The sequence below is a fragment of the Diospyros lotus genome, chromosome 6, assembly GCF_014633365.1.
Source record: "Diospyros lotus cultivar Yz01 chromosome 6, ASM1463336v1, whole genome shotgun sequence".
In the NCBI taxonomy this organism is placed as follows: Eukaryota; Viridiplantae; Streptophyta; class Magnoliopsida; order Ericales; family Ebenaceae; genus Diospyros; species Diospyros lotus.
In genome coordinates, this window is record NC_068343.1 from 3,215,333 (window position 1) to 3,243,017 (window position 27,685).

General features: G+C 38.6%; 4 protein-coding genes across 5 annotated transcripts; 1 reads left to right on the forward strand and 3 right to left on the reverse strand.

Annotated features, from left to right (window-relative positions):
• Window positions 1–151: 151 nt before the first annotated feature.
• On the forward strand, window positions 152–2,509 carry LOC127803675 (uncharacterized protein At5g39865). The gene has a single exon (XM_052340095.1). The coding sequence runs from the start codon at window positions 813–815 to the stop codon at window positions 2,034–2,036; it is 1,224 nt and encodes a 407-aa protein (XP_052196055.1). The 5' UTR covers window positions 152–812; the 3' UTR covers window positions 2,037–2,509.
• A 619-nt stretch (window positions 2,510–3,128) lies between these two features.
• On the reverse strand, window positions 3,129–8,687 carry LOC127803681 (binding partner of ACD11 1). 2 transcript variants are annotated; one of them, XM_052340105.1, is made up of 5 exons: window positions 8,541–8,687; window positions 5,988–6,147; window positions 5,187–5,262; window positions 4,355–4,456; window positions 3,129–3,944 (listed from the first exon to the last, which is right to left on the reverse strand). In XM_052340105.1, the coding sequence occupies exons 2-5, from the start codon at window positions 6,101–6,103 to the stop codon at window positions 3,504–3,506; spliced, it is 735 nt and encodes a 244-aa protein (XP_052196065.1). In that variant the 5' UTR covers window positions 6,104–6,147; window positions 8,541–8,687; the 3' UTR covers window positions 3,129–3,503. The 2 variants fall into 2 exon arrangements, with proteins under 2 accessions (XP_052196065.1, XP_052196066.1); XM_052340106.1 differs by lacking the exon at window positions 8,541–8,687 and adding an exon at window positions 8,174–8,507.
• Window positions 8,688–11,320: 2,633 nt separating this feature from the next.
• Window positions 11,321–12,511, reverse strand: LOC127803683 (transcription factor PRE6). Its single transcript, XM_052340111.1, has 2 exons — window positions 12,045–12,511; window positions 11,321–11,539 (listed from the first exon to the last, which is right to left on the reverse strand). Exons 1-2 carry the CDS (start codon window positions 12,189–12,191, stop codon window positions 11,387–11,389), a joined length of 300 nt encoding a protein of 99 aa, XP_052196071.1. The 5' UTR covers window positions 12,192–12,511; the 3' UTR covers window positions 11,321–11,386.
• A 4,207-nt stretch (window positions 12,512–16,718) lies between these two features.
• LOC127803685 (ABC transporter B family member 19) lies at window positions 16,719–23,897 on the reverse strand. Its single transcript, XM_052340112.1, has 10 exons — window positions 23,285–23,897; window positions 23,141–23,195; window positions 22,649–22,824; window positions 22,292–22,492; window positions 21,729–21,988; window positions 21,327–21,643; window positions 21,019–21,242; window positions 20,113–20,932; window positions 19,779–20,020; window positions 16,719–18,266 (listed from the first exon to the last, which is right to left on the reverse strand). The coding sequence occupies exons 1-10, from the start codon at window positions 23,531–23,533 to the stop codon at window positions 17,058–17,060; spliced, it is 3,753 nt and encodes a 1,250-aa protein (XP_052196072.1). The 5' UTR covers window positions 23,534–23,897; the 3' UTR covers window positions 16,719–17,057.
• Window positions 23,898–27,685: the final 3,788 nt, after the last annotated feature.

The following is a 27,685-nucleotide window of genomic DNA, read 5'->3' on the forward strand; positions in this document are numbered from 1 at the left end:
TCACGCGCTTTCCATGTCTTCCAATTTTATTTCGGATAGAATTTAGGTACACTAAAATGAATTGTAATAATTACTAAATTAATTTGCCTTATATATTTACTTAAAAAAATGGAGATTGATTTGCTAGCCGCAGCGCCATCATGTAATCGTCTCGTCGTCAAGGCCTGTGTTTTGTTTTCTTTTCTTTTCCTTTCTATTAGCCCTAAAAGTATATATTTCCAAGAGAGAAAAAGTAAGAGAGAGAGAGAGAGAGGGAATGATGGGGTGGGTGAAAGCAATGCAGATTGGGTGGATCGTTTGACTAGTGATTCCCATCGCCTTCCCTTTCCCTTTCTCTGCTGCTTCATCAATCAAATTCACATGTCATCATCTTTCGAAGCTCTCGTGGATTCACATGATATTCATCCGATCCGATTTTCCTGAATTGCATTGCTTCATCTCCAAATCTTCAATGCCTGTTTCTCTGAGTGCGGAAACGGTTCTAATTAATGTCTATGGTTTTCGTGTCGGGAAGCTTCTATCCGGCGGTTCCTTCTATGGTAGATCCGTGCGAGTTCTGTTATTCTAATCCTAAATCTCTGCGATAAAAAGGACAATTGACCTAATTCCCCGCCCCCCCCTCCTTTTTTAGTTCATCGATACCTTATATTTAATCTCGGAATCTCTACCGAATTTGCTTGCCGTTCCAGCTCATTCAAACGGGAATGTTCTTTTAATCTTTTATTCGTTCCGATATTGTTGTCCCCTTCGGTTCCTAATATAAAAAGTTATTTGGCGGTTTCGATTCGAGTTTCAATCTTCTTGGTATCGCAATGGGTTGCGCGACTTCGAAGCAATCGCTCTGCCGGAACTGCAAGTCGCCGGTGGCGCGAAGCTACTCAATGCACGTCCACCACCCGCCGCAACGGGAAGGCGACACCTACCACGTCGTGGCTCTCACCTCCTCTACGCTGGGCTCTATCAAACTCGATCCGGTCAAGCTCGGCCGCCGTAACGGCGGAGCCAATGGCCGAATTCAGGACGACGACGGCTCTGTTGTGAGTTTGGATGACAGGAAGAGGAGCAAGGAGTTTCCGATGGGGATGATTGAAGCAAAAACGTGGTCCGATATGATCAGCGAAAAGATCACGAAAGTTGTGCCGAAAACGCCGGTGAGAACGCCGCCGGGCGAGCCGGAGACTATCAACGCGTGGGAATTAATGGAAGGCCTTGAAGACGCCAGCCCTCTCCAGGCCCATCATTTCCGCAGCTTCTCGTTCCACGTCGCGCCCAATTCAATGCCTTCTCCCTGTAATCTTCCCAGATCGAAATTGCCGGGAAGTGGCGACGCGTCGCCGAAACCAACGTGCACTGACGCGGCTGATAAAGAAACCAGTGCATTAATCTCCGAGTTTGATCCAGATGTCATTTCCAAATTCCGGAAAGCACTCGAGGAGCTCCCGCCGGCAAACCCGTTTCATCTCAATTCGCCGGCCGGCCAAAAACAGCAGGCCGCTGCCTGCAATGGCGATTTCACAGTCTCGAAATTCACTTCAAAGAGAAAAGACAGGGTAGTCTTATACTTCACGAGCCTAAGAGGAGTAAGGAAGACATACGAGAACTGTTGCCATGTTAGAGTGATTTTGAAAGGAATCGGCATTCGAGTTGACGAGCGAGACGTGTCTATGGATTCGGGGTTCAAGGAGGAGCTGAAGGAGCTATCGGGGGATCATGGCTTCCGCGGTGGCTTGCCCAGGGTGTTTGTGGGGAAGAAGTACATTGGCGGGGCTGAGGAAATACGGCGAATGCACGAAGAGGGGCGGCTCGAGAAGCTGCTAGAAGACTGCGAGATGGCTGAAGACGGCGGCACAGTTTGTGAGACCTGTGGAGATGTAAGGTTTGTGCCCTGCGATACATGTTCAGGGAGTTGTAAGATCTACTTTGAAGCTGATTACGACGATGAATTTTACGATGAAACTGCGAGCGATTGTGGTTTTCAAAGATGCCCTGATTGTAATGAGAATGGGATCATTCGTTGCCCATTTTGCTGTGAATAATTCTCCAAGGTATTATATAACAAATCTTCTTCTTCTTCTTCTTCTTCTTCTTCTTCTTCTTCAGTGCGGTCAAGTTGCTTGCTTGTGTACAGTGGATGTCTGATGATCATGTTGAAATGGGCACTCATACTTCACACGAGGTGAAAACTGTAACTAGTGTGGTTGAGGTAGGTTTTTACTTTTTCCCCACCCCTTTGGCTTTGCATATAAAAGGACTTGTACCGCTTTTCATCTTCTGGTTTCTCATCACATCTTCTTCTCCCATAGGCTTTTTCCTCTTTCCAGAAACTCCATTTGTAGTTCAACTGGAATGCCCAAAATAGTTCTACTTTTTATTCTTAAAATCTGCATTTACCTAATTTCAGTAAGTGCTATTGTTTTGACTGTTAGATAAGGTGCAGTCGCGCAGATGCCAATCCATGAATAATACTGCTACCCATATTAAGTCATTCCGATTATGAGCTGAAATTTTGTTTGATTCTCTATGATCCAGACCTAGCAAGGAAAATGTTGAATTATTTAGGGTTTAGGGTTCACATCATTTTGCAGAAAAGATTGTGGGTGTCTCAAGGTCGTGCTGTTGTGGTCATCATTGAATAATTCAATTGGGTTGAAAGCTTGCGTTGGAATTGCATTTGGAAGCAACTGCAACGTTCACACTTTGATTCTGGGGCAAAAGCCTGAGTTTCATTAATCGGTTAATTGCTTATTCCAGGAGTTGGGACACTTTTTAAGTTAAAATTCAATGGGGTCAAATTAAATAATTTACCACACACTTAGCTAACCCAAAGATGCCAACAGTATCAATTTAGCAAATAGAATCGTTAGTTTTCATGTTCTGTTCGGTAGAAACAACCTATTGAAATTGCTACTTTTGTGTTTAATGCGTGGGTTTTACAATTATGACATTTAAGAAAAAAAAACTTGGTAATACGACGACTTAGTTTGTCGACAGTTCTGTATTTCAAATTTTTTATACCGAAAGTGGATGGGCTTAATTATGAATGTGGACGGTGCCAGAAGGCTGATACTGACTGGGATTTGGATTGAAACCAAACGCCTTAATTGAAAATGTAAACAGATACTACAAAGTACTCAACTCGGCCTTTCAAATTCCAAAAACCATATATTCAAGATATTGTTCTCTTAACTTAGTCATAATATGGCCCCGCCTGAATTGGAAGAAACATAAAAACCGCAAGACTTCCTACATATGATGATATATAAGCCACCTTTGTACCCCCCCAAAAAAGAAAAATGTCACAGCCAAAGGACATTCTTGGATTTATGCAACTTTTAACCCTATACATGGAGAGGGGTCCAAGAAAGGAAGAAACCATGGCAAGCACAAGCACTGACTGGTCTCAAAACAAGATGACAAGTAGTAGCTATATATGGAGCGAGTCTATTGATTTACATAGGTCATAATTATCACCACAGCAAAGGCTTGTCCATAGACAAAGTAGTTCACTTTTTAACAGCGTTGTTACCAGCATTGTTGCCTAAATCGGCTGCAGCTTTGGCTGCCCGATTCAGGGCATCGGAGACCCAAAGAGCTCCCTTGGCGAAGTAACTGCTGTTGACTACAGCATTCCCAGCCGCCATGGCGGTTTTCCCAGTATAAGATGCAGCCCACATGCTGGCCTCTGAAACATGGTACTTCTCGTTGACAGATTTAGCGGCCCTGATGCCTGCACTGACCTTCTCAGTGAGGCCAATCCTATCGCTGAGCTCTGAAATCTTGGCTGCTGCAGTGGATGACACTTGGTAGGACTCGTCCAGAGCTTTGGCCTTGACTAATGCATCTTTCCCCAAAATGTATCCCTTTGCTATCATGGTTTTCACTGCATCTTGTGCCACTGTTACAGCTTCTCCGGGAGTAGAAATAAATGGCCCGCTTTGTGTACCCTGCTAGGATTATGGACATGAATGAATGCATACCCGGGGTTGTTTAAGACCAAGAAGATAGCCCTTTCCTATTGAAACTAAGATGTCAGCTACTCCTGTAAGTTAGTATTTTGCAGAATGACTTATTAAGCCCAGTTTTATTTTCTGATACTGATGTTGTCAACAGAAAATACTTGTTTCCTATTTCTAATGGAACTCTAGGAAGCAATGGCAGATAACTTTTGCCTCTAATATAATTCTTAAAGATGCGTGCTTTTTCTTCCAGTGGTCATTTGCGTCCTTTTCTATACACATCACCAAATAATTAGTTTCTGGCAACTGCATGCAAAGCCCACAAAAGATTTGAATCCTAAATCGCTGTATTATAATTCATGAATTTACCTATCATAGTAGAAGGAGAAGGTGCATACCATGGAGCTATGTTCGTCTAACGGGTAATTCCAAGGGTCTGATTCATCAATGTATGTACCCCACCGCGATATGTATACATGTTGATCCCCAATTGCAGCTCCCTGAAATTCCAATAGGCCATGTAAGAATATCTCCAGTTTGAGTATCTTGCTAGAGCCTCAGAACATGACATGAGACAAACTTATTTGCATCTTGTTCAAGACTGCAAAAGGTATCAAATACTACATCAAAAATAGGACCATTATCATGACATACAAATGCCAATTCAGCAAATAAACTTCCTAGAAATAACAGTATATTGTTATTTCAACTTCTTAGAAAGTTATAAAAACCAGTCGCTAGTATCACTGGTCATCAATACTTCCTCAAAGTTGTGACGCCCCAAATTCTGAACTCAATGAGATTGCTTAATTATTAAAGACAGACATTTTTATAAAAATTAAATCAAATCAAATTATGAAATAACTCACCGGTGACCAATAGCTGTGACACCCTAAATTGAACTCCAAGAGAGTGCTACCTCATGATTAAAGACTTGACATATTTATGAAAAAAAATGAAGCCAAATTATGACAACTAAATACATCTAAATTGTGATGCCATTAGCGCAATAATTAGCAATTTCAATGAGTTTAACCCATAAGGGCTTAAATTCTTCAAGTCCAAGAGAAATTGATGCAAGGAAAACAAGAATTTGGTACACAAAGCATCATGAAAATCAACAAATACCATTACTTTTTCCCCAACCCATGATTTATTTTTTTGGTGCTTGGTGTGTGTGTTTTCTGTTTTTTTTTTTTTTTTTTTTGAGGGGGGGGTTGTTATACTTACACTGAGCAGGACTGCAGTTTCCAGAGCATATGCATCTTTAAATGTCACATAAGCAGTACAAGCATATTCACCTGATCTGTTTTAAATAATTACAAATTCTCCAATCAGAAACATCAAACCACCAAATAAATGGACACATGTTTAATAAGAAAAACAGTTGGGCACACCTACCATGTACGTATCATGGAACCTCTGTTGCCAGAAGAAGACAGAATATAAGATGCATTTCAAATATATTCATGGCATTGTGGTAATGGGGAAAATACATCAATCTAATTGTCTTAAATTGAGGCTTCTTGTTTAATCTAGGATGGATGCCAGCTGATGTTCCCATTATTAATTTGGTGTATTAACCATCCTAGCTATGAAATGGATCAAACCAGATAGTTTCAAGAAGATATTTCCAGTTATGATTGCAAGCACTTAACAGGTGGCAATTTAAATTTTTATTATGCTCCATCTATCAACGTGCAAGAAAACAATTGAGTATCCATTCAAACTTTTTTATTTAATGATCACAAATGAACTAGGACATTAACTTCATAATATTACAAAATTGCCCATGAAAGACAACCTTACATTAAAATTTTGTAAGAGATTTATTTGGCCTTAGCTATTTGTAAATAAATAAAGAAGGCGGCAAAGATGCATATAATCTTCCTGCATTAAGGAATTGAAACTTGTGAAAAATCAAATTTAACACAGACAGCCAAAGAACTTGATCTCACAAAAGAATTCAAGTTTCCAAAGGTTTTGAAGAATGAATATGTAAAGAAGATGAAATTGTTTAACATTATGTACCTGATGATTTCCACATGTTCAATTTCACCACAGTGAGCAAAAAACTCATGTATGTCCTTCTCCGATGCACTAGGAGATAGGCATGTTACTTCAGCAGTGTAACCACCTGGGTACATTGTTTTGAAGTTCAACCACAAAAAGTTACTTCTGCAGTGTAAACCTGTTTGAAACAAGTATGAAAATGTCAAATTGTTCATGCATAGAAAGGAGGCATTATGACCATTTGAGAAACATGTTCACCATTCAAGTTTCAAGAGATAAGACTGCAAATTTAATTCATTGAGAATAGAAGAGCTTTAAATGAAATAGAAGAGATAATAGATATGCCATAGGTCAGAAAGAGATAGGATTATCATATTTGAGCAAGCCATACATAATTCCCTGGCCATACTCCAAAGTGGTCCCAATCTATCATTGTTAATTGTGTAATTCCAGAGGTGAACTGCACAATCAGAAACTCAGGCCTCCTAGATTTCTCAAGTATGAAAACTACCAAGATTGTGGTATTTTGAAAAAATAAGCCAAAATAATGAATGTTCTGATTTGAAATGAAGAATCATAATGTGCAGGACCATTCTGTATGAAAACAAAAACTATGATTGTATAGCAATAATCATGAGTGTTCTGTCTCATTTTCCTACAAATACTCTATTTGTTTTTGATCTCCTATCTCTGTAATTAAGAGGTCGGAAAAATTTGCAAGAAGATTTTGGTGGGGTAAGACAGGTGGCAAGTTCAAGTTTCATATTGTCAAGTGGAATCAGATGTGCATTCCTCAAAGTATGGGCAAGTTAGTAATCAGAAGTTTTTGCTTATTCAATAAGGCATATTTGGGAAATGGCATTGGAGGTTCACCTGAGCCGGTTAGTTTCAAGAGAAGAATGGCTACTTGTAAATGTAGAAGGGAGAAGGGGACTGGGAGGTTTACTGACATTACTTCCCTTGCAATGTTGGTCACTGGAGAGCTATGATGAGGTTGTAGGCTGCTTTCAGCCACAACGTTAGTTTCAAGGTAGGGAGGGGAGATAGGATTAGTTTATGGCATAACAGGTGGTGGGCCTTTGGTTCATTAACTTTTATGGCACACCTATGACAAGGGTCCCCTCGGATTTCCCATAAAGCTGTTTGGAAGACAAGCGCCACTCCCAGGGTAGACTTCATTGTGCAGACAACCTAAGAAGGAGAATAGGCAAGTGTTGGATTGGTATTGTTGCATTTAAACCAAAAAAAAAAGAAAGAAAAACACCAATTTCCTCCACTGCCCAATTTCATAGAAAATTTGGACTTTGGAGTTTGGCTTGTTATCTTGGGTATATACTAGGTAGAGCCAAGTTCATGAGTAGACTTTCCTTGGAGATAGACCTGCCCACCCTCCATAGAGAGATCTACCTAGATGACTATTCTCCTGTGTGTTTCATAGTGTACCTAGGAGGAGGGAGGGGAGAACCTTTCTAGCCTCCAGGAGCTTGGTTTTGCGCTGAAAAGCTACATTTTTTATGTTATATGCGTCACTGAGATTAGATGCACACTTTTTGTATATTCTCTATCGTACACTTTTGGATGATCTAAATTTTGATTCTTAGGCTAGTCGCAATACCTTGGTTCTTGACTAATTTTTTTATAGGGCCTGCTCCGACCAGTTCCTCCCATACAAGGTTTGCCCCCTTGAGGCACTTCTGTTCTATATATTCACTCTTACATTTCAAAAAACAAAACAGAACAAAATAAAAAGAACAAGAAAATTGTCATAATTAGTAGTCTAATAGAAAATTTTCATACAAAACGACAACTTCTGATTTAAGTGATCCATAAAATTCAGTAACTTCTGATTTACGCGACATTTGCAAGTCAAACAATGCTGCGTTTATGATAAACCCTCTGGTAAAGCAAACCACCTGGTGTACCTTACATCTTTCCCAAACCGAGGCTAATTATCCCCAAAGTCAAAAAACCAACATCCATAAACTTTGAATTAATCCTATCTCAGGTTTTAGAAATTTCGTTCATCAAACTACGAATCATTTCCGTGAAAGTTCCGAAGAAAGAAAAAATCACGGGCAGGCGATAGCTCAAAGCATATAAATATATGAGCATAAACACATGTAGATGAATATTATATGCATATTTATAAATATCTCCAGGCACCAGTACTAAAAAATCAATAGTGTATCGGCTGAAAGACGTACATTTTCGTTAAACATAGGGTGGAATTCCAAAAATCAATAGTGTTTTAGCAATATTTAAGCATGAATTCTTCAACCTCCTGTTTTGCGCAAAAACGAAGAAAACGGCCAGAAAGAGCTATCCGGCCGAATAAAACATATCAGAACACAGGAAAGCGGACAATCCAACTGTGAAGACCCATTTGAAGAAGGAAATCGACCAAATTAATCACCGGAAGCTTCCGAGAAACGGTTAGGGAATCCAAAAATCGAAAGAGAATCAACTTTTCGCAAGGGTTTCCAGTACTATAGCCATGGAAAAACAAATCCGATACTTTCCTGAAACAAAGCCTACAGAAAGATGAACTAAAAAGCCCCAAACGAAAAGTACCTGAATCTGATCTGATGATTCTGAAGAGAACTTTGATCACTTGGAGAAAGGGAGAGGGGGGGAGGGACAGAGGTAGGGGCAACCGACCTCCACCGAAATGATTATGCGCACTGCTTTCTCGGTGTCACGATCTCATTGAATGTAATGGGAAGAGTACGGCCGAGATCTTGAACTACGACGTCGTTTGTGCCGCTATGCTGCTGGCGGCTGAAGTTCTCGCTAATTGGGTCGCACCGCACGTGGGGCTTGAAATGAGACTAGTGAGCTGCGAGATCTGTGGGCGTGACATATTTGGGCCGGATGGTCTGGGCTGGGTTGGGCTCACCATGAGTCCACATTCTCGGTAAAGAAATTAAGAAAGCCCGCGAACTTTCACTCAAAGAGTCGGCCCATGAACTTGATATTACGTGCTCATAAAAAATTTCTAGATTTGATACTCAATAGTATTGTTCACTGTGCGTATTGTTTATTTACATTTAATATATTATAAAATTTAAATAATACAATATAGTCAATGAAAATAAATTAATTTTTTTTTTGATAAATAACGAACTATTAACTTATTTACTAGTAAACATCTTTTGTAAATAATTAATAAATAAGGAGTGTTATTAAACTTCATCAACTTAATTCACTCTCATGCTGTACAAAATTCATCACAAGGCTAGCTAGTTGGAAGAATTATTAAGGGTTTTTGTCTTTCCGCTAATCCAAAGAAACTAATGATACTGTTAAAAATCATATTTAGATCAGTTAATATGGTGATGGAGAGATTATAATATATAATAATCCAAATTCATGTAATTAAAGAACCGACAATCTATGCTTAATTAGCTATAAGTACTATAACCGTCCTAATCACAGCGGTGGCCAGGAAGGATTAATTGATCAGTCAACGAAAATGCGACGGAACCGGCGAGATCAGAAGAATCATTCATTGCAATGAATCATTGTGTCAATAACATGCGTAAATTAACTAACTAACTTGGCCTGCCTGCTTTAAATTAAATGAATCTCCTAATTTGTAATGGGAAAGAAAGAGAGCCTTCGAACAGCCTTTTTGACAAATGAATTGGGCGGCAATTAAACAAACAGCTGTTGGCTCGTCCTGTCGCCTGCGTGTCCAACCCGGCCCGCCGTTGCCTACTTTTAGCTGTTTTATTTTCTTAGGAAACTTTGCATTTATGTGTCTACTACTACTAGGCTGCTCACACTTTTTTCCCACTCAACTCCAACTCCAGACCAAACAAATTAACGACACCGACACATCAAGAAAATCATGGCTTCTTTCACAAAAAAGGTTAATTAGGTACACTGATTGAGTATATATAAATACGTCTATATATAATATTGTCGTAGCCCATGTTTAATTTTAATTAGCTTGCCCTTCTGATGATTAAACCTAGCTATATATATATATATTAATCTTTTAGCATGGAGGTAACTATATAGCTAGTAATTAATTAATTGGGATATTGGGTTGGTAATTTAACGTTTTTGACGGCGAGAAAGAAGGGTCGTAGTCAACTCGTTGGAAATATCAGTGGAGACAGGGACAGAATGTCTATGGTAAAACCTTACGTTAACATTATGGGTGTCCTCCTATTGTGTGACACAAACGAGAGCATTCATGTAAAACCAAACCAAGTGCAAGTAATCGACGATTTTGGCATTGCCTTTATCTTTTAATTTCCCCGCTTAATTTGTTCCTTTAGGGCCGGAGAGAGAGAGAGAGAGAGAAAACGGATCGAGAGCCCAAGGACACGAGGAGAAACATAAGGCAGCAGCCACCGCTTCTGGGAAGTTGCCATATATAGCTAGCTCCCTAGCTAATTATATATGATTACTCTTAAAGTTGGGTTGGTTTGGAGTGATGGATCTCAATTTTTCTTTCTATTTTTTTTTTTTTGTAAACAATTATTTTTAGTTTCGAATCGAATTAAAAAAACTATGAATCAGGATGAAATGCAAATCAAGGGGCCGAATGGATCGAGTGAAACCTTGGTGTCATATTCATGATTTTTAATCCGACTCCTTAATTTGTTGTTATCAAATGAGAGTTTAACCTGATGCTTAAATGACAGATGCGATAAAATACTATAAAATTATATAAATATGTAAACTTCTTAATTAATTAATGTACTTACTTGCTCCGTTCACAGCCCAAATAGTCTTAATTACTTGGTTTTCGTATTCTTTGGATTTGTCTCTTTTTAGTATAATTAATATATATATATTGAGGGAATTATATATATATATATATGAAAAATAGGCATTAAAAATATGAGATGTAATATTATAATAACTATTTCACCTTCTTTTTTGGATTTTTTTTTTTCTTTGCAGCTATTTTTACCTTTCTACCCATATCCGAAACCCTTATTGTCAAAAGTCAAAATAATTAATTAAATAATTAATTAATTGCTTCCAATATGGAAGACCAAGACCTTGCAAACCGAAATAGAGAATCATGGAGGTAATTAATGAAGTTTCCATGCAGCAATTAAGGAGAAGACTTTCATTGCATATTATCCAAGAATCATGGAGCTAATGAAGTTTCCAATGTAGCAAGGAGAAGATTTTCATTGCATATATTGTCCAAAAGCTAATTACACATCACATTCACTGCGATACATATATAAAATATTTAAATTCTAACCCTTGATTAATGCAGCAGCAGCACAAGTACGTACGTAGTAGTGTACTAGTTTTACGCAAATTACAAACCCTAGAAGTATATATATAGAAACAAGCAGCATATATATATATATGTGTGTGCCTATAATTAATTAGCAGTTGCATGCAAAATTAATTAGTATAATTAATATTATATATGATATTATTAATTAGATGATCAAACTCCTAACAACAGCGGCCTCTGGAGAATCAGCATCAATGGTGGCCAGAAGGTGGGAGAGCCTCTCGCTCAGGTCATCCACCTCTCTCCTCAGACTCCTTATGTAGTTGCACGTCTCCTGTAGAGCCTCCGACGCCGATACCTACAATACATACATATATAATTAACATTAATCATGCATTCTTTTAATTAGTTTATTAATTATAATTAGCATTCAAAGGTCAATGAGAAAGGGCAACGACAACTTCCAATATATATATATATACCTCACGTAACTTTCTCTATTACGGAATTTTGGACCACACAGCGCTAGCCACTGATAGTCAATAGATTCTTTTGTCATAGAAATATCTGTGTATATATGTTGAAAACTTATGGAAGTACTGGAGGTTAAGTTTAATAAATTATGATTATTATCAATTATTAATTATTCTTTGTGGTGATTTATATATATAGGATAATTGTAGGATTAGTATTCAAACAAATTAAAATACTAATCTGAGCAATGCAATTAATAAACTGGTTTTCTAGTTACATTACTGAATTTGCCCGAGTATTAATTTGAGCCTGGAGATGTAATTAGAATACATTATGCATTTAAAGTTAACCACATGCAGATACACAGAGAGAGAGAGAGAGAGAGAAACCTTGTGGGATCGTCGTCGAGTACGAATCTCTGGAACAAGCTGCTGTAACTTGGAAACAATGTCAATGATCTGATCATCAGTGATCCTTGAAGTAGTGCTACTCCTGGCGGTAGCTGACTGCTGCCTCGACGACCTTCTGCTAGACATGCTGATTGAGCTAATATTCTTGTATATGAGATAATGTGATGATATATATATATATATATAGAGAGAGAGAGAGAGAAAAAGAGAGAGAGCTGGTTAATTACTTAAAGCCGGAGGGTGGGGAGGAATTGGACGAAGGAAGGAAGAGAGGGAGGTTGCTGGCGGTGAGAGAGAGAGAGAGAGAGAGAGAGAGAGAAGAGAAATTATAAAGAGGGAAGGGAGGACCACGTGGGAGAAGATAGTACGTAATTTGGACAGTGACTTTGGACATGAAGAAGACAACTGCGCTCTAACAAGTGGTCTGCCCTTTCGCCATCCTCTCTCTCTCTCTCTCTCTCTTTATGTTTGTATGTGAGAGAAGAGAGACGATCAGGCGGGGAAGGGAAGGGTGGGGGCTGGGAAGGAGCTTAATTGCTGGCTAGGGGCCGTACACCTGCTTCCCTTTTTCTTCTCTTTCTTCCTGTGAAAGACCCCATATTTATTTATCCTAAAATAAAATAAAATACATATGTATTAATTAAAATTATGATATAAAAAATTAAAAATAAATTTATTACATAATATTTAATAAATTTAAAATTGTACTAAATAATATTAATTACATTATTATTTAAAAAAATTATACAATAATATTATTAACTGAAATTTATGATAAAAGTAAAATAAAGCTCATGATTAAATGTTTAAATTATAAATTACAAATTGATATTCAAATAGTACACATTAACTCTTTTTAAATATTTTAAATTATTATTACATTTCTTAATATTTAAAAACAAAATAAAAATAAAAAGTCTTGACCATTTCCAACACGTACAGTTTTTGTAAAGAATTGACCAATTTTAAATACTATTAGAAATAATCTATTAAAAAATATTTCATTTTGTAATTTAATAATGACAAAATACATATTTTAACCCCTTGTGCGTTTTTTTCATTTAGACACTTCAATTTTTTGTTGTTTCAAATGCACCATTAAACTTGTAATTTCAAATCAATTACACTTTTAAACTTTTTGTGATTTCAGTTACAACACTGAATTTATTGTTCTGAATTAATTTATCAAAATATGCAATTAACTCAAAATTATATAGTTCATACATGTAATTAAAATAATAAAAACTCTAGAATGCAATTGACTAAAAATTAGGAGTGTTTTTAAAATAATAAAAAGTTTACATAATTAAATAACAAAAATGTATAAATATAGAGACTAAAATTTAATGGGATATCATTATATGGATATATATATTGATCGATGGCATGCAGTATGCCATCTCTATGAGTTTTAAATAAAATTTGATATCACATACTTATTTAATTTAACATTTGAGCATACATTTTTATCAGATAAAAAGAGTTAGTTAATTACGATATATGTAACCGATTTGAAAGTCATACATTAAAAAATGTGTCTATGTATGTATAGAGAAAATATTATTGATATATCTTTATATATATCTTGGACTACATAAAAGTATACCAATAACAAAAAAGTTCCTCATGAGGCGAGTGAGACGCATATGAGGTGAGGGATATTTTGATCATAATACCCCTTTATATAGTCCAAAATATACAAAAGTGATGTACAACATCATTCGTATGTATAGACATTAATAAAAAAAGTGAAAGATTGGGGAAATTAAAGTGAACATGTTGGCTCTTTTTCTATGGTCTTAAGAAGGTGGGCCTTTTATGTATGTTTCACAATATACAGCACCATGTGGTTATGGGGGGCGATTTGCAGAACAAGTGCCAGTTATGTCACGTGTCCTTCTTTCCCTTTTTCAAACTCATATATATATATATATATATATACCCATAAGAATAAGATCAGAATAGTGTGAATTAAAAGGAACAAAAAGAAAAAAATGAAGGCATCAACGATCATAAACAAAAATGTTATTTAAAATATTACAAATAGATAGATATTGGGATGACGTACGTTTCTATATAAACCATATATTATTATTTATTAAATAATATAAGAGCTGAGGTTATATGAATAAATTGAATGGATTCATTTGAAAGAGACGAGACGAGACGCGACGATGGAAGAGGAGGAAGGCAAAAAGTGGGAAAAATAATAATTGAAACTTCCGGGGAGGTTATAGGGACATAATCACGAGAGCGCGCATAAGAAGCGGCACTGTCAATGTTTCCTGTCACGTGGCTTTCCGCACCGCACCCCACCCCACCCCTCACGGACAACCCTATCCGTACCCATTCATGTAACACAAATTAACAAACAGTCTTCATAATTTGTTATAATATATGATGACGGGCGTTACAAGTGACCAAAACATCACTCTCCATTTGGTACAAATTTGTTAAAATATAATGCTGGGTGGGGGGGTATATTGTATGATGTGACTTTTCGTCATTAAATCTATCAATAACAATATTATTATTATTATTATTATTGACGAATACCCTTTAAGATTAATTTCCATTTCTTTGTAATTTGAACAAGAAATACATAAATAACCTGTCCTTCAACAGTTGTCGAAATGCGGCATACATTTTAAACTGAAATGAAAAACGAAATAACTTGTCAAATTTACTTGTGGGTATGTGTTATTTTGGGCTTAACTTGCCGATGCATTGGGCTTTTTGGGCTGCCCATCTGGCTTTCTAAATTTTCTTATATGGGTTGGGTTAAACTTGAATGGAACAGGCTGGCCCATTCTATCATATTTGAATGATTCGAATTCCAGCCACAATCAACCCCACGGCCCAATTTCGGGAATTTGAATTTGCTGGGTCTGAGTGGGCCTATCAGGCCCAAGTTAAAATGACTCAGAAGAACAGCCCATTTTTCCGAAACGGACCCTGTGGGCCTAAATTGCTGGGACCAAACCTTTTTTGCTTTTACCGTTTTCAGCCATCGAGATCAAGGGATAAGACATTGGAAATTGACGCCACAGCACTGAGAAGTCATTTTCCTCAAAAGCAATCATCAATAAATAAATAAAGAGGAGGTTATTTTCGTAATCTTCTGTTACCAAAGATGAAACGGTGGCTTGTAAATTGTCCGAAGCAATTGACAAGAGGTACGACCAAATGCATGAATCGAAAGCCAGGGCCAGCTGGGTATAACAAAGATGTCATGATTCAATCATTTTCCAGGCCACCTCGACATTTTTAAGATTTGACAGTTAATGTCCCTAATTATTATTATTATTATTTTTTAAGATAACCCAGATTATAAAAGTCCGAATCCAACAAATTAACTAACCATCACCATGATGTTAGTTGATTTGGTGGAGGACACAGACGTGGTTCATTTGATGCAACTGTTTGTGAAGGGTGTCTTCGTCCATGTTGATGTTATCATCTCCTCTGACATGTATTGTTTGTCTGGAAACAAAGAGATGCATGGCTTTTTCTCTTTTCATGGAAACTTTTGACACCCCATTAGTTATGTTCCATCGTGTCAAATATCAGAACTGTGGGTGCCCAATTGTTTTGGGACACCCCCCACCCCTTCTCTGATGTATATGTTTTTTTAGAAATTTTATGGTATCTAATGGTATTTTTTTTACAACATTAAAGATGTATTATATGTAACATGACGGCATGATATGTACAAAAAAAAAAAATTAAAAAAAAATCTATTATGTATAAAACATGAGGATCATATATAGAAGTTGCCTTATATTTTCATTTCTTTAAAGCTAGCATCATTAAAACGGATAAAAGAGGTAGATTCAGTCCTTCAAATCCCAAAGATCAATTCAATCAATTAACCCATCAAAAGGAAGGGGGCCACTTTCCAGACAGCTTAATTTAGCAGCACTAGAGATCAATTATATATGGTGCTGCCAACAGCCATTCTTTAATTTGGGTTAGAACCATGTGACTTGTCTCTTCATCTGCTACTATGTATCTACCAGTTGTGAATAAAATGGGCTTGTTTTTTTCCCCCTCCATGGACATGAATCAACTGTGTATATCTATCTGTACATAAAAAGCGTTGAATGGGCAGGCATGAGCTTTTCTCAGTTTCTAGCGACTGCAGGGCCAAGTACAACTATGGTGGCCACCTTTTTCTTTCCAAGAAGCAATCAATTGGCCAGATAAAGCTAGTAGAGGTGTCCTCGCTTTTCTGAAGCTTTATCAAGAGATGAGGAAAAGGAAGCCAGCCCATGTTATGGTCGTAGGTGAATATATATAGTACTTGTCATCATCTTAAATTAATTCCAGTGTGGGACACCATCTCCATGCTTACAACAGTTCTTACGAAGCTTTACATCCATATCTATGGCATCATCTATATATATATATAGTTCTGCTTTATGCCCTTTTGGCTAGCTTTAGTGCAATAATAATAATAATAATTCAACCCATATATATGGGCCAAATGAATGTGTTAACCATTTGTTTAGAAATTTAAACGTCAGCCTTTGTGTTATTGGGTGTCAACTGTCCAAAAGTGGATGTGGGCCTTGAGAGCGAGGAAAAGTTGGCCCTTATCTTGGCTGAATATATATATCACACTAGCAAGTAGCAACCACATGCCAAGTGAAAAAAGCAGAAACATGAAAGCTCCATACACACACACACACACATATAAAATAAGGAAGGTGAGCTGATAAATAGAGATTATAGAAACAGCTTATCCACCATTGATATATTAATTAATTAATTAATAATAATAACAGATGCATCTTCATTGGTAATGGAGCACTTCCATATCAATAGAGTCTTCATCAATCTTCTTCTTCTTCTTCTTCTTCTTCTTCAACACTTCCCCTATCTACAGGCTATCACCGTAATTTAGAAAGCAAATATTAATCATTAATGGGACCCCAATAACATAATCTCCACAACCACTGCCATGTTGCTGCCATGATTCGCAAAAACTTGTCATATGTGGTGGTGCTGCAGCTGCAACAGCCTCGAATATGCCCCCTCCGGCCGGTTCACCAGCTCGGCGTGGCTGCCCTGCTCCACAATTCGCCCGTCCTGGATCACTCCGATGCAATCCACTCCCCGAATTGTCGACAGCCGGTGAGCCACCACCACGGTGGTGCGGCCCCTCATAAGCCGCTCTAGCGCCTCTTGCAGGACGCATTCGGATTCGGCGTCCAGCGCGCTGGTGGCTTCGTCCAGCAACAGTATCGCCGGGTCCTTGAGAATGGCTCTGGCGATGGCGATCCTCTGCTTCTGCCCTCCGGAGAGCTGGACTCCCCTTTCGCCGACCGGGGTCTTGTACCCGTCCGGCAAGCCGCTGACAAATGCGTGCACGTTGGCGGCGCGGGCGGCTTCGACGACCTCGGCTTCTGTTGCGCCTTCTTTGCCGTAGGCAATGTTGTCGAATATGCTGGACGCGAACAGAGCCGGCTCTTGCTGCACCAATCCGATTTTTTGCCGGAGAGACTTCAAGTTCAAGCGCCTGATGTCTTTTCCGTCGATCATAACTTTCCCGGCTGTGGGGTCGTAGAATCTTTCAATCAGCACAATCACAGAGCTTTTCCCAGAGCCACTGGCCCCGACAAGAGCTTGGCTCTGACCGGCTCGGATTCGGAGGTTAAAGTCCTTGAACACGATCACATCAGGGCGAGATGGATACGCAAAGTCGACGTGGCGAAGCTCAATCTCCCCTCGAACGGATCCGACCGGTTCGGCGTCCGGGTCGTCTGGGTCGATCCGGGTGGACCGGTCGAGAATGGAGAACACAGAGCCGACGGCTTCGCCGCCCCTGATGATCTCCGGGGCGAGGCTGACGGTCTCGGCGACGGAATTGGCGGTGATGACTAGAACCACGAAGACCTTGATGACCTTGGAGAAGGTGGAGACGCCTTTGCGGACGAGGTTGGCCCCGTACCAGAGGATTAGGGCTTCGGAGGCGTAGAGGGCGAGCTGAGAGATGCCGAAGAGGCTGCCGGAAGTATGGCTCCGGCAGAGACTCCGGCGCTGGGGCATCCGGAGCTCGTGGGAGAAGAGAGATAGGATCTTGCCTTGGGCATTGAAGGCTGCGACTGTTCGAATGTTGCTCACTCCTTCCCCTGCTATCATGCTCGTCTTGGCATGCGCCTTGGCCGTGTCTCCGGCGAATCCTTTGAGCGACAGTTGCTGTAACAATTAAGAATAATTATAATCCAAAATTTAAGGCAAAGAAAGAACCCATAATGATTTTGTATGAAGGCTTTGAATTAGTGCCATCTTTTGATATGATTAATGAGAATTATGTTAAGAGAAGTTTCGTAAACTAGACCATAACCTATACTAGAATTATACTACCCTATTCAAGGCCTAGAAGCCGTAATAATTTCGTAGAATGAATGGGCTACCCATGTAGATTATGAGCTCTGATTAGATTAGCTTAATGCAGGTGATGATCGCTTGACATGAATTCAAATGGAACACGGTTTGATTCAATGAGAAGGGTCCCTCAAGTGCAGACAAACTGATGGCAGTGATATTTATTTTAAAGATTGCAGGCTCGTCCTTCGGCAATCAATCTAGATCACTGTACATCCAGCATGCGGCACCCAATTGATCAAAGCTAGCTACTATCTCTTCTCCGCTATTGTAACATCTGTCCCCATATCAAATTGTTAGTTGGTGCATACATTGGATTTGCTTTACTTTATGAGCACGTACCCTATTCAACTTCAGACCAAGACGTAGAAACACCAAAAGGACACTTATATCCCTCGCGGGGCGCACGTTAGCACACAACTGCATAAGTTAGCAGGAGAAAGGCCTCGCCTCTGCAAAAAACACAGCTTCTGAGTCCCTGCTGCCATGTTGACAAGCCAGTTGATGCCACCATTACTGGCGCGCCTGACAGTCTCCCGTGAAAATATACGGATTTTTCATTTAACTCAGTAAACAGTATAGCAATATAATATGCATATGAGCTAGAATAATGTATTGTACTGTAATATAAAAAAGATGGTGATCACACGGTTCACGGGCCAAGAATTCCTCGAACTTCTCGCTCAGAGCATCTACGCAGTAGTAATTGCAGAGCAAGTAATGTATGTATCTGACGATACTTGTTTGTTTTGGGACTCAAAAAACCAGACACGGAGAGAGCTGATGATATATATATATATATATATGTGAACTGTGCGTCTGTCAAGTGTCGGTGGAAGAAGAAGGACAAGATAGCGGAAAAAGCTCCGGTGAAAAAAAACACAAAGAAAGGGGAACCTAAGAGTCTAAGACTTGACTGCGGGGATAAGCTTTCAACAGTGGGTTTGTTCATGTCTCCATGAGTCGCTAGATAGCTTTTGCAATAAAGGAAGAGAACAGAATCCTCCTGAGCGTGGCGTTGGAGTTGGTGATGGGTTGACGATGGAATCTTTCCTATTCTTTCCTTCACAGTTAATATATATATATATATACACACACACACACACACATCTATCTTTGTGTATTTCTTATTGTATAAACAGCGTATTTGGGTGATACGAGGGACAGGGGGGAGCACGTGCGGCGCACAAGGGGAGTGGTGAATCGTTGAATTCAAGCTTTTGTCGTTTTGTTATTGCTAAGAAGATGATAAAAGCGAGACTGAAAGAAAATATTGAAGCTTGGGAGTTACCCAGAATGCCCTCCAAAAAATTAGAGATTTACCTGAGCAAAGTTGGCCAGGACGAGCAGAGGGAAAGTGGCCAGAATGAGAAGGGAGACCCGCCATTCCACCACGAAGGCAACTATGAACGAAGTGAGCAGAGACGTCATGTTCTGCAGTATCACCGAGATCCGCTCCGCAATGGCCGATTTCACGTCGGCGGCGTCCGTCGCCAGCCGCGCAGCCACCAGGCTCGAGTTGTGCTCCTCCTCGTCGAACCATCCAACTTCATTCCTCAGTATTGCTGCACAAAATAACAAGAATATATCAAGTATTTTATCTTAGGATGCGAGGTCGGGTCTGGTTGAGTAGGGTAAACGAAGTATAGAAATGTACCTGCAAGCATCATTCTCCTCACTCTTGTGGTAAGGTTCTCTCCCATGATGCTGAAGAAGTAGTGCTGAATCAAATAGGCCACAACGGCGTAGAGGCCGGCGCCAATGTAGATGAAAACGTACTCCTTGGTCTTCCTCTCCATGCTGGCTGGATTCCTATAGTAGAACACTTCAATCATATTGCTCATAACAATGGCAAATGTTGGGCCAATGAAGCCAGAGAGAACTGATCCAACGGCACCCATTATAGAATACGGCCATTCCGGAGCATTCAGCTTGAGCAGCCTACAGAAGTACCCGTCCGGCGCTGGGTTTTTTCTGTCAGTTTCGGCATTCGACACCATCTCGATCCGGCCATCCGCGCCTGTGCTGTATGAATAGCTCAAATTCCTCAAGCTGCCGGATCGCAGGCTGAGGGACTTGGTCGACAGCGAGTGGCTGAGTCGGGAAGAGCGCGATCGCCGGGTCGACGGGTTCGAGAAGTCTCTGTTTCCGACCATTTCCTGGAACCGGATTAACGAAGCGTATGCTCCGGCTTTGGCAATTAGCTCTTCGTGCGTTCCAGTTTCCACAACTTGGCCTTGCTGGATCACTGCAATTGAATCAACGTTTCTTATTGTGGAGAGGCGATGCGCCACGACGACGGTGGTTCTCCCGACCATGAGCCGGTCTAGAGCTTCCTGAACGATGCTCTCGGAGCCGGCATCCAGGGCACTGGTTGCTTCATCGAGCAGAAGGATCTTTGGGTTCTTTAACATGGCTCTAGCAATCGCAATTCTCTGCTTTTGGCCACCAGACAGCTGGATTCCCCTTTCTCCGACCTGGATTTGAAATTGAATGCAGAATTAGGCGAGAAGATCAATCCAACAGCTGAAAGGACATTATTGATGTCAGCAATTTCACTAACCTGAGTGTTGTACCCATTAGGAAGCAGGGTGATGAAGTTATGGGCATTGGCAGCAGAAGTGGCGGTTTCTACTTCGGCCATGGTTGCATCGGGCTTCCCGTAGAGTATGTTCTCGAGTATTGTAGTAGCAAACAGAGCCGGCTCTTGATTCACCAGTCCAACTTGATCTCTCAACCATCTAAGTTGCAACGTCTTTATGTCCACATTGTCAAGTAAAATTTGCCCTGTTCGTCCAAATAAGAAGAACAAAAATCAGTGACAATCATTTGAATCATTAACATTTTCAATCTTTAGTGTTCTGTAATTACCCTGATTAGGATCGTAGAACCTTTCTATGAGGGAGACAACGGTACTTTTTCCCGATCCACTCCCACCGACAACAGCAACTGTCTTCCCGGCAGGGAAGAAGATTGAAAAATCCCTGAATATGATAACATCAGGCCTGGATGGATAGCTGAAGGTTACATCTTTGAATTCTATGTTCCCATTAACCTCAGCCAAACACTTCCCATCGGAAGGGTCTTGAATTATAGTCGGTTTCTGGTTGATAATCTCCATTAACTTGTACCCAGCTGCTTTCCCTTTGCTAAATGCCCCAAGATTCGAAAACGACTGACCTAAGCTCCTGCAACAAGCATGTTTCAATTCAAATACATAACCGTGAATAAGCGAATTCATCCAGCAAAACAAGCTTCAATCAGAGATCTTACATGCCCCCAACAATTGCAGAGAAGATGGCTGTGAAGGCCTTCCCTCCATCTGTCTGTCCATTTCTGATGAAAACGCCGGCGTACCAAAACACTAGGGCCCATGACATGCATGCTATTCCGTAAGTACATCCCAGTCCAAGGCCTTTCGCCATCCCAGCCTTGTATCCGAGCTTTAATGTATGTTGGATTGCATCCGAATAGGAATTCAGGGCTTTGCTCTCCCCAACATAAGAGTAAACCGTCCTAACTTGAGCAATGGCCTAGCAGAAGCCATTTCAGAAATCAAACCCCTTCTAAGCAAACAGAAATACAAAACTACAAACCTCCTATTTTTGGGGTAAAAGCACAAAAAGGGAAAGGGAAAGAGAAAGGGGTTAGAAATCAATTAGAGGCATAGCGGTAGGACTTCTGTAGAAACTTGGCCTAGTCGGTTACCGGGCAGAAGATCCACACAGAAGAAGAAAACAGAGAATAGTGCAACGAATAACAAGGTTCTTTCAGACCATAAACAGTGACAAAATGCAATTCAGAAGATTTGGAAAGAGATGCCAAAGTAGGCCAACCTGCTCAGCAATAATGCCAGCATTTGCATACGATTCCCGGCTCTTTGATGTGAGACCCGTGAGGGTATAAGCGTACAACCCCCCAGCAAAGGCGATTCCCGGAATCACTGCCACACTAAGCAAAGCCAACCTCCATGCCGAGACAAAACCAACCACCAATCCAGCCAGAAATGTTGAGAGATAGTGAATGAAGTTGCCCACCTGCAATTACCGGAAAAAGCAATGGAGAACCATGTGCTTTCAAAACTCAGTGAAATTTACAGGCCCTGATCTTGGTTGTAGCCAGATCCAAGAACCCCACTTTGGAAAAAAAATTTAGTATTACACAGATACATACATATATATCTATATATGTACCTTCTCGCTGATGGCATCTTGAACAAGGAGAGTGTCTGTTGAGACGCTGAAAACAATATCGCCCGTTCTGGCATCTGTATCAAAGAACCCAACGTCCTGTTTCAAAACTGCTTCCAGATACTTCTTCCTCAAAGTGCCCACTTGCCTCTCCCCAGTGTACATCCAACAAGCAATTTCTGTTTACAAATCCATAAATTTTCACCAAACAAAGTTAGCCCAGTTACTACCCATCCAAGAGGAAATAGTAACAGTGATAATCCAGCTGCAAATCAACAGTATTGGTAGGAATCTATAGTTAGTTTTATCAGATAATTTCAATTAAACATTGCTTTAAATGGCTGGGAATTGACAACCGAAGAAGAAGTCTAGGACACAGACAAGGTCCACGGACCACGTGCAAACCCAGCACCAACCTGATCCAATTAATGAACTGTCCAAGCAAACTAATCTAGGTCCAAAAATTTTGAAACAAAATATACAGATCAGACTCGCCTGCATATGAAGATACGCATACGATCAAGCCAAGGTAGACGAAGTACAGCGCGTACTGCATTTAACGACAAGCAAGAAAAGAATCAGATCTGAAATGTTCAATGAACTCGAAAGTTAGAGCCGGAAAAGATTGAGATTGTGAACCTTGGAGACTTCATGAGTCATGGTCCTCAAATCGGTTTGGTTCTTGCCGAAGCCGTTGACCATTTCGCCGAACAGAAGGAAGAAGACCGGCATGGAGGAGCCATGAACGATGGCCCCGACGCTGCCGGAGATCATGAAAAGCCAGTCGTACTTGTCCGCGAATGAGAAGAGCTGGTAAAAGGGCAGGCTTTCCTCCTTCTTCTTCTCCGCCTCCGGCATTGCTTTCGCCGCCTCCGCCGTCTCCGCCATTTTTGCAGTACAAAAGTTGAGAACTGATAAAAAAAAAAAACAACTTCCACACAAACGCACAACAGGGTCTAGCTCAATGGATAATCTTCGTTTCTTGGATCCTCACCGGCATTAGATAAGAGGGATACGAACTCAAGAACACGGTTAAGAGAGAGAGAAAGAGATCTGAGAACAGGGTGCTTGGTGAGGTGACAGTGTCGGTTGGGTTTTACGAGTCCGAGAAGGGTGAAGGAGCGAGTCCTCTCATTGAGCTCCGTTTCCCGGAAACAAAATCAAAACGAGAGGAAGTGGAAGAGAGAGAGAGAGAGAGTGGTGATATGCACAAGCACATAGACCAGTGGTCAAAGCAGAAGGAAGAGAAAATGAGCTCAACGAGACAGTGGGCTGAGTGTATTTATAGCGCATGACTTAAACTCGCTTTCCAAAAACAGCTTAACTTAGTAACTTAATCCTTTAACTTAGTAACTATATATTCTATACATTCCATGAGCCCAGTTTTTTTATAGTTAGCTTGAATTTATTCACATAAATGGTCACGTGTTTTTAAAATGTTTGCAAGGCCTAATAAAATTCTTTCAACCTTTTATTAAATTGTGTAAAATTTCCAATTATATCGCTCTGTTGGTTTGAAAATCCTCACTCTTAATACCTCCCATACTAAAATTTTAAATTTTAAATTTCCAATTATTAAATATTAAAATTTATTAAGAGCATTTGACTTTTAAATTACAATGAAACGTAAACGAGTAAAGGATATAATATGAAATAAAAACTAGAAAATTATATTTTTCAAGAAAATGAGAAACGAAAATGTGTAAATAAAAAATATATATAAGTTTTTTTATAAATATAATTTTTAATATAAACAAATATTTATTTTATTTAAAAATAAATATAAATTCTACAAACAAATTTGAAAATAAATTCTGAAAAAAATAAAATTTTGTGTTAAGAATATAAAAATATTTCATTTTTAACTCTTCAAAAACACGTTTCTAATATTTTTTTATATCACTAAATAATTTAGAAATATTTTTAAAATTATAAAAACAGTCCAAAAATATATTTTGACGTCTTTTGGCATTTCAAAAATAAAAATATTTTAAAAATATCGAAATGATACCCCTAATATGTTTTCACGACTTTAAATTTTTAGTAAAGCTGAGTTGAATTTATGACTAAACACTACCTAATTTACAAACTTCAAAATCCTAAACTCTCACTCATCTAACTTAATCTCTCAAATTTTGTGAGGTTGAGTTTAAAAATATTGACATAGAGAGAAATAGCACATTTTATTTTGTGTATATTTTAATTTTATCTTTTTATAATAACTAAAATAAATGTTTATATATATTCTTCTTTACTTTATATATATTTCATATTACTTTTAAATATTTTTATCAAAATAAATTTATTAATTATATATTATTTAATCACAAATATTGAGATATGTACAATAGATGGTGGGAAATAAATAAAAAATAATAATTAAACTCGGTTGATTGGAGGAAATAAAAAACACAATTTTAATTAAATTTTGGTGTTATATTTAAAATTATAAATCATTATAATTTTATATATATGAGTAATATTTTTCATTAAATTTATATTCTTTTTAATTATTTTATTAATAAGAAATATTATTAGTGTTATGTCTTAGGCAAAAGGCAATTAAAAGACTAAAAAAACCTAAAAATCCAAAATAATTTTTTGAGGTAGAAGAAAGTATAATTTTTTCCCCAAGCGAGGGTTTGGTACAAAACACAAATAGGATAATTTCAATGTTAAAATTTTTTTTGAGAGTTTTATGAAAAAATATATTATTTATAAAAAATTATAATTCTTACAGGACTTGAATTATCAGGATAAACATCATTTGTACAAATATTAAATATAATAAATCTTAAAAAGTTTAATTTTTTTTATAAATAAATAACCCATTTTCTAAAAAAATTATTTATCGAATACTAATTTTAACATGATTTTTATTTAGTGTTTAATTTAAACATTAGTATTTTGTTTAGAAATTTTTTTATATTCTCTAATAATTCACTTTTTTTGTAAACTCTTAAGTATTTCAATGACGATATTTTTATTTAATAAATTTATTATTATATTTAAGTGACAACAATCATAAATATCAAAATTAAATTATGAAATAGCATTTTAGACAGTAAACGTTATGTTTTTGGTCCTTTTAGTTTGTATTTTTAAAATTGATTTGAATGGGTTTTGGAGATTTGACCCCTTCGATGGGTACGGAATAGTAATTTTACAGGTAAAAGATGAAAAAAAAAGTTGCAACACGACAAAGGCGTGGTTGCACATGCAGCCTCAGATGTTTATCTCCAAAAGGACTGCACTGTTCTCTGGCTTTGGACCAGACACCTGACATCCCTTCAAGATCCAGCATCCGGGGCGGGCCGGTTAGTTTGAATTTGGGTTCGTCTGAGGCCCATTTCAAAATATTAGAGACCCTATTCTCAACTTGTCCAAACATATCCTGGCCCAAAGAGATGGCAGCCCAACCATGAAAACATCAATTCTCTTGTGCATTTCTACCACACAGCCCCACCCACCAACCCACTTCAATATACTAACTCCAAATAATATAAAATTTTCCATTTAAGTTTTCGCACTTGGGGGTCATCAAAGGAGGTGATAATTTGCTCATCTATACTTTAGTGGCAAGTCTTGTTTTTAAATACCGTTTTAGCATTGTGAGTGACTTACCAAACACGGACAAAAGGACTTCACAATGTTCTCACTGCAATAAAAAAAAAAAAAGCCAGAGATGATAATATATATATAGCTCTTCTCCTGTCCTGGGTATGGGCTTGTCTTGAATCTCTTGTCATGTCATGGCCTCGGAGCAGGAACAATGTTGAATTGATAATTAGTATATAAACCCACATGATTGGAATCTCAAGTACAACTTGTTAATGTGCTCTTGGCGTGGAATTAATGGTCCAAAATCCCAATTACTACACCCTAAACCGTAGCCTCTGCCTAGCTAGGCCTCGAGGACTGTTGAAAGCCAAACCAAAAACATTTGGAACCTACCCACCCACTTAGCTTGCTCTTCCCATCACCAACTGCACCAATTAAGTGATCTACTTAACATAATAATGGTCGGTTGTTAGCCAGATTCTCCCCAAAATGAGTCACTTCAAGGCTGTGCTTTGGACCATTAAACTAATTAAATCTCACAATTAATATATATATATATGTGAGCTGATCAGAAGTGTGATAAAACAACACATGGATGGAATCCTTTATAAGCCAGATGTTTGGTTATATTTTAAATGGAGTGGCTTTGGTTGTGCTGCGCCCACTTTTGGGAACCGTAGATCTGTTTCAGTGGACTCCAATGGACCTAGTTTTCTCCTTATATCTTGACATCATGCACCACAAAAGCATGTGCTTTGCTTCTAGAAATTTGAATGTCCATGGTTTCTCTTCTCTGCCTTCTTATTAAATTATTTGCTATATATTGACTGCCAAACAAAATGAACAGTGTTAAGTCTCATGTGGTCCTTAATGAAGCGTCTAGTTAATGTTAATTAATTAAAATCTAACAAGAAGAGCATCATGAACCCATTTTGGTTGGAGCTACCAGTTAATGATGAGGCCAGTGTGGAATGTGAAAGCTCCCCAAGCAAGAAGAAGAAAACATGGAAGAAAGAAAGCGATGCTAGCTCAAGTGGGAAGCGCCAGAGAGGTTGCCATGAATGCAACTGAAAGATAGAGCAATGGACCACAAGATTAAAAGAGCATGGACACTGCTGCTCATGAACCAGCCAAGCACCCCATTGTTGAGCTGTGCATCCTTCGTGCTATATTCTACAAAACCCTAAACATTTTAACTTCATTTTTAATAAACAAAAAAACAAAAAAAAAAAAAAATCTGCCATCAACGGCAATATTGGGCCCATAATGCTTCATGGCCTCAATTGCCTTCTGCTTTAAAGTCCTTGTTTTTGCTTATTCCTCCAAGCATATCAGACCATGATTATCTATCCCCAAATTCGGGTAGCTTTTGACAAATGCAAATTTAGCTTAATGAGTTTGACAACTGACTTGAACTTTTATCGTGCACTTTATTCAAGTGTTTGATGGCAACTTTATTAAAGACAGACAGCCAAATGA

Coding starts and splice junctions, on each gene's coding strand:
- LOC127803675 (XM_052340095.1), top strand. CDS start 813: ATGGGTTGCGCGACTTCGAAGCAATCGCTCTGCCGGAACTGCAAGTCG.
- LOC127803683 (XM_052340111.1), bottom strand. CDS start 12,191: ATGTCTAGCAGAAGGTCGTCGAGGCAGCAGTCAGCTACCGCCAGGAGT. Junction 11,540..12,044: donor CTCGACGACGATCCCACAAG/GTTTCTCTCTCT, acceptor TATGTATTGTAG/GTATCGGCGTCGGAGGCTCT.
- LOC127803685 (XM_052340112.1), bottom strand. CDS start 23,533: ATGGCGGAGACGGCGGAGGCGGCGAAAGCAATGCCGGAGGCGGAGAAG. Junction 20,933..21,018: donor CTAATGGGTACAACACTCAG/GTTAGTGAAATT, acceptor TTTCAAATCCAG/GTCGGAGAAAGGGGAATCCA. Junction 18,267..19,778: donor TCCTGGCCAACTTTGCTCAG/GTAAATCTCTAA, acceptor TAATTGTTACAG/CAACTGTCGCTCAAAGGATT.
- LOC127803681 (XM_052340105.1), bottom strand. CDS start 6,103: ATGTACCCAGGTGGTTACACTGCTGAAGTAACATGCCTATCTCCTAGT. Junction 5,263..5,987: donor GAACATGTGGAAATCATCAG/GTACATAATGTT, acceptor TATTTAAAACAG/ATCAGGTGAATATGCTTGTA. Junction 4,457..5,186: donor AAACTGCAGTCCTGCTCAGT/GTAAGTATAACA, acceptor TTGGAATTTCAG/GGAGCTGCAATTGGGGATCA.